Here is a 6,963-nt window from a genome sequence, read left to right on the forward strand (position 1 = left end):
TAGTTACGATGTCCTGCCATTCTCAACAAAACTAAATTTTAGAGCTTGGTTCCCTTAATTTGTACACATGATAGACTTTTTGCAAACAAAAACCATGACAAAATTTGACAGCATGAGTGGAGAGATCCATTAAGATTACCTTCCCTGCATACAATTATGAGCACAAATGTTTAATACATAACTGTCTCTTGGCGTGGATTTTGTGTGGACATGATTCAAGATAGGTACTATACAGACAAACATACCAATTTGGAAACTTGCAAACCTGCCATCTTGAATGGTGCATTGTGGGAAATATGGTATCAATTCACAGATAAACATGAATTTTTACTGTTGTCAACAGCCTCATTTAATTGTAACCACATAACAATCTTGTGCTGTTTACCCTGAACATTGCAGGATTGTAATCCTTCCAATCACCCCAGATTAGGTACTTCTATACCTGCTAGAGTACACATTATCCCATAGTCCTGTGCATCTGAGCATGAGCAGTTCGGTTGGTTATGCAAAGCAATACAACAGCACTTTTAGAATAAAATTGTCCATGGTTTTGATAAAATGTATCTTTCAAAGTCCAGGAAATGCAGACTTCTCTCTTTTTTTGCCACATGTCTTATCTAAAACAGAGCAGTCACACTAACTTTCAGTTTATTTAGTTTCAGTGCTGGCTATGGATACCATTAGCACCCTGGGAACTGGTCCACTGGTGCCTCATTTGCATAATGTTTTAATAGAGTAAAAAATAAACAATAAAATTCAGGTTTGCAACTTTCGCCTCTTTTTTCTGACATGAGCATTGTCATCATCATCACTATCATCACTGCTGGTGTCTGAATCCTCATCTTGATTTCCAATGTTTGGCAAAGCAGCCCTGTTCTCTCTCACTTTCCACATATGTTTCTCTGCTACATCCATTACCTTGGTAACTGAAAGAGCTGCCTTTGCAGTATTCCTCCTTGTCTCTATGATGAAAATAAGGAAAAGTTGTTCGCAATGTTTAATAGTCAAATTTGTATTTATCATGATTCCAGAATTACATTGATAATCTTGATATTTGTGGAGAATATTAATTGCCTCACATTCTCTAAATAAATCATATTTTAATACTGAGTGACAAATAAGAACGGATTTTTTATAACAAACATGGCTGCCATTTGAAAATTTGTCCAGTTGTAACAAAATGATGAAAATATAGTACATCATACATCACCTTTGTGCCAGGTTTAATTAAATGAAACAAACTTCTATAAAGAAGAGATATGGCTGGTCGCAGCTCGACTGCACTCATTTCTAGGGTCCTCCAAATGATTCTTGTGAAAGGCTAATGAAATGGCACATAAAATACAGTAAACCAGGCAAGTCCATATAACTAACCTGCATGTAACAGCACTGATCTACAATTCATAGACACAGCATCTTTGGATTGTGCTTCATTTAAACCAAACAGAAATCCTCTGACATTCAAAGTCAAGGAAACAAGAAATACGAATACTTGAGGCAATTTGAGGCATCCATATTTACCTTACTGAATGTGTGAAGCCGAGTGCAATCACCTCACCAAGGAAAAATGTTGCTCACACTGAATAATGTATAAACAACTGTATCATTTCAAACAAAACATTACATTGCAGCTTTCATGAACAGACTCGGATGTACTTGTAGTTAGTACATTTCATTACATTGCAAAAATCCTGCCATTCAGAAAGAACTGGTAATGATGCATGCTAATTAAGCAATATAAGTGGCATGTAGGTGACAAAGTACATATATATGTACTAATAGGTAGTATGCTTATAGTATGGAGGAACCAAACATTAACCAAACAATGCACTTTACTTTATGTAAATTTGGTTAATTAATATACAATGCACTTTACTTTATGTAAATTGGGCTAATTAATATACAATGCACTTTATGTAAATTAGGCCAATTTAATATACTATGCACTTAACTTTATGTAAATTGGGCTAAATTAATATACAATGCACTTTATGTAAATTGGGCTAATTTAATATACAATGGACTTTACTTTATGTACATTGGGCTAATTAATATACAATGTACTTTACTTTATGTAAATTGGGCTAATTAATATACAATGTACTTTACTTTATGTAAATTGGGCTAATTAATATACAATGTACTTTACTTTCTTCACAAAAGGATACAGATTAGCAATGTCATATGGTCCTCTTAGTTCCATTGCCTGTTGGTTAGATTGACAATCAAACCATTTATTCACTGTTCAAATACATCCGGTCTATATTACACAGAACTTGGAGAGTTGTAAAATGTGGTACAGGATGAGGTATAGTTATCACTGTCAATAATGTCACAAAGAATTTTTTAGATTGAACACCTCTGATGACGTGGTGCTCAGCACAGTAAGTGTAGCTGTTGGCCCAGTGAGTGGAAGATATAAAGAAACTCAATATCCTTTTACCCAAGTTCCCTGCCAAAATCATGTCAAAATCAGGTAAGTATGTCTGTGCAAATTTTACAGCTTTCACTGGGATTCACAAACCATCATGAAAAAGTCTGAGATTTTGAAAACATTTGAAGGAAACCAGATCAAACTGTTACAATACGTTGGATATCAAATTTAAAACGAAGAAAAGATTACGAAACAATAATTACTGATACTTACATTTTCAGCATCACTGGACAAAATAATATTCTTTCCCTTACACATAAACTGCAACCGTAAGGCATTTGAAATAATATTTCTTCTTGCTGTGGAGTCTCTAATAGCTGCCGCATACGTGATTTCAAAATGGACACCTCTCTCTATTGCCTGATCAGTAAAAAAATTAGAGAAAAGTCAGCAACAAAACCACAGCAAGTCATTTCTTATTTTCTACTTTACTTACTAGAAACATATGTGATCACCAAGTGATCAAATACTGTCAATATCCCACAAATTTATATTATGGTGGCAAACAATAAAGTGAAATGTGAATCGAAAATAAACTTTGGCTGCTACTTTGCTCAAAACAACAAGAAAACAAGAAAACAACAACCAATTCTCATTTAAAACATGGGGAACAGGATGAATACATGATTTTTGTTCTCTCGAGATTTAATAATATTTTCTTATTTTCTTTATATTTCAAATAAAGTTTAAATATTGCCATCATAACTATTGTTTCCTCTCACTGTGTTTTTCCTATTTCCTATGTTATCACTTCCTTATCAGAGTTTACCAGCTTTGCATTAATTAGTATATTGCTAATCCTAGAACAAACTCACAGGCTAATTGCCCCAATATAACCTCAGACCACTATCTTTTTAGTGGTCTGAGATATAACACACTGAGTAGTGAGTGCAAACATCTACTGATCCAACTAATGGAAGTATCTGTGTACAGAAATAGTGGTCAAAATGTTATCAAAATTAAGCCATATTAGGATTTTATGGCAAACATACCGCTTTCACTGGATGCATTTTGATGTTGAAAGGTAGTCTCTCTGCCATATCTAATGATATTATGTCAATTTCTAACTGTGTGCATGCTAGCTGAAATGCTTTTTCTGACGTTGGTTGTACCGCTAAGATATCGTATGACTGCACTGGACCAGATCCCTGAAAAAGTACGGCAAATGAAATTGTGTGATTTACAAGCAACAGTTGAGATGAGTCCTTTCAAACTTTACAACATACTATGACAGAACACCATGATACTTGTGAGTGTATAGTGTGGTACACTTAGGTTATTTGCACCAAGTGCTTGCAGTGTTCTCTGCAACGATGCTTTTCATGTTCACAGTAATTGAAAGTGCAGCAGAAAACAATGCAAGCCAAGTGTAAATACCCCACCCTCTGTTATTACTACATATGTTTATCCATAACAGCAAATTTCCAAAAAAATCATACTGTGCAATCACATGTTTAATATAAGTGAAAAAGTAACGATTGCACTTGCATGCAGGTATGCACAAATGTTTTCAGTATTGCAATGCAGTGCAAATAGCACTAGTATGCATGTGCACCGGTCCAAGTACTCACTGGTACAGATGTTGTCAATATGTGTAACTCAAATGAAATAAAGAAATGGTACCTACCAGTCTGTATGTTTGGGTGTCTCTCAATGTCACTGTTAGTCTGGATAATTGCTGAAACTTCTTTGCTCTGACCTTGAAAGGTTAAAGGTCAAGATCATCAAGTTAAAATGGTGGAACAAACACAATACAGTGATCTCTTCCTTGTTTTGTTACATACAATCTAAATTCTAATGACAATATTTCATCAGAAATAATACCCTAATAGTATGAAAAAAAGTGTGTACCAGTTTTAAGAACACTTTGAAATCAGAGTTTTGTGATTGTAAATAAAAATGCAGAACATATTCTCATAATTAAGAGTGGGAGAACTTAAGTATTTCAGAAAATGTTAGTTCTTGCTATAGAGAGTCTGAAATGATCACAGAAGGGCACAGGGTATTAAGTTTGAAAATCATATGTGCAATATTTGAGGTACTGTATTTCAGAACAAAGATAATGTATTTTGCAATGTTCCTACTCTAAGTAATCATTTGAATCATTTCAAATTTTATGTTGGGCAGAGCGAACTAATAACTGCACTTCTTACTGTTTGGCGTAAACTGCAATACTCTTTGTACAGGTGTGTTTGGATTTAGATCTGTTGAATACAAGCTGACCTCTGTGACACAGATGAGTCTATTTGTCAATAGGGGAGGCCAAACTACAGGTAACAAAGAGCCTGAATGCCTGAAACTTTAGCTGCAGCTGACAGGCCTGTGAACGTTAAATCAAGTACAGATGGATGGTTCATCTGATATGACTGGCAGTTTACAACTAGGTGTTATGTGAACCACCAGTATCTCAGCTGTTACTCATCTTGGGCACTCACTCGCAGGATAAAAAATCAAAAAACAAATGACAAATTCAATATACAAAGGAAATGGAGGTACATAAAACAATCGAGTTGTATTCCTACAGCAGATTTTAATATGATCCAGGCCTTTACTACATTAGCATTTAAATTGAAATGTCAGCCATACATCCCATTACATCGTTTCATCACCCTACCTTTGATCAGCCCCCCCCCCCCAGTGAAAAGTAGAATGGCCTGTGTCACTAGGGTCAGATTGAATTTGACAACAGATGACATTTGAAAAGTTATCATTCAGATTCCTTACTTTAAGTGGTGCTAAACTTTCTTCATCTAGCTCAATGTGTGATGGGACCACTTTCACCTAGAGAGAAATCAATGTAATTGGTGTATTTGAGTACAACACTATATTCAAGTGTCACTTGTGTGATGTATGGTATTCAAAAACATTAATTTCCATGCCTAAATAACGCAATCTTTAGACAAGACAAGAAAACAATACAGGCATTCAGTATTTTTCATTCACAAAAACACACCCTCTTGTTGCACAAACTGAAAAGAGACATCTACTGATGTATTTGTAAGTACCATCATCATAAATATAAACAAAAATTTATAAATTGAAGTGTAGCCACTTTTTACTTGTGATTATTGCTGATATTACAATGTATATACATAAACAAGAGTTTACATATTTTAAAGTGTTTTTTTTTTCATCTTTCAATTACACTTTGCAAGTAAAGTTACAAAGTGGCTTGCTGTTTACCTAGTAAAATAGACAGATGACTGCCCGGTTCAAAAGAAGACTAAATGTAATTGAGTTACACATATGGACTCGTTTAGCATTGTTTGTTTGTTTTTTCAAGTAGGAAAACATAGCGAACTTGTTACTAAAAATATTAAGTTTATATATAATGTACGTATGGCCACTTTCATTTTAGTTTCATCAGTACAAGTGAAGCTAAAATGAATTGTTACAACGTACATACAGTGTAATTGTAAATCTACAAAACGTTCGCTTTGTGTTTTACGTCGACACACATATTTAGTGATGGTAAAAGAAAACACTTACAGAATCCTTCTTCTCCAGAGACGAAACCACGTGATTTACAGCAACAACTTCGTAACCCACTGAATGAAACGAGGAGAGATGTCACATGGTCATGTAAACAAAACAACAATTACGATTATTGAAAAACGAAAACAAAAGTAACCTCACAACTGATTCAACTTACACTCAATCAGCTTTTTCAACGACTGTTTTGATTTTTTGGAATCAGACATGTATGGGATGTTCAAATCATGAAACCGAGCCATTTTGACCTTTGGCTTCTGCTTGTTAATAAGAACTACCAATCAGAACGGGTGTTACTGGACGACGTTCGTTCTCGTTTCCGGTTTGATTCGTATTGAATGCTGGGAATTTCATCTCAAACGCATTCTCTCATTGGGCAATTTCAAACAATTTGTTCGCAAACTCGACGGCGGTAAATTCGCAATCGTCGTAGTGTATCTGTTTATCGTCTTGTGTTATTTTCACGTAGATAGATAAGTGAGAATTTAAATCAAGGAACGAAGGTAAGCCATGATAATTATTGCTTTAAATACATTTCATATTTTGTACAAAAATTGTAAGAAAGAAGCATAAATCCAAAATTCTTGGCAGTGTAGTAGTGTACGTGTAAGACCATGGTAATACATTGTATGAGCTATGAATCTGTGCAAATTGCAAGAGGGAAACGGAATCGGATAAATGTCATTTGCATCGAATCAGGATTTGAATAAAGTCTTGAATCTCCATGTCCACTCTTTGAGGAACTGAACAGCGAAAACCTTATGTACACACATCGCCTGCACAAATCAATTTTCGAAACGTGTGAAACATTAATTTCGCTCGAAAATTTCGCTCTCCAATCATATTACATAAACTGCAATAATATCCATGGATGTATTATTGAGTCACTAATAGTACATCCATCCATGATCCATCTAATATCGCAGCCTCGTCTATAGTATCGTGACGTTATCTTTTTTGTGTGTCAACGGTTGCGACAACAGTGTCGAGTGACAGACATTATTGAAGTTATAAAACTTGCCTGCGATAATTGTAGT

General features: G+C 34.8%; 1 protein-coding gene across 1 annotated transcript; it reads right to left on the minus strand.

Annotated features, from left to right (window-relative positions):
• Positions 1–199: 199 nt before the first annotated feature.
• Positions 200–6,178, minus strand: LOC144446845 (ribonuclease P protein subunit p30-like). The gene is made up of 9 exons (XM_078136685.1): positions 6,087–6,178; positions 5,924–5,982; positions 5,159–5,215; positions 4,062–4,133; positions 3,427–3,582; positions 2,648–2,794; positions 2,169–2,206; positions 1,375–1,454; positions 200–962 (listed from the first exon to the last, which is right to left on the minus strand). The coding sequence occupies exons 1-9, from the start codon at positions 6,166–6,168 to the stop codon at positions 757–759; spliced, it is 897 nt and encodes a 298-aa protein (XP_077992811.1). The 5' UTR covers positions 6,169–6,178; the 3' UTR covers positions 200–756.
• Between the last annotated feature and the right edge of the window lie 785 nt (positions 6,179–6,963).

Source organism: Glandiceps talaboti, chromosome 15 (assembly GCF_964340395.1).
Source record: "Glandiceps talaboti chromosome 15, keGlaTala1.1, whole genome shotgun sequence".
Taxonomy (NCBI): Eukaryota; Metazoa; Hemichordata; class Enteropneusta; family Spengelidae; genus Glandiceps; species Glandiceps talaboti.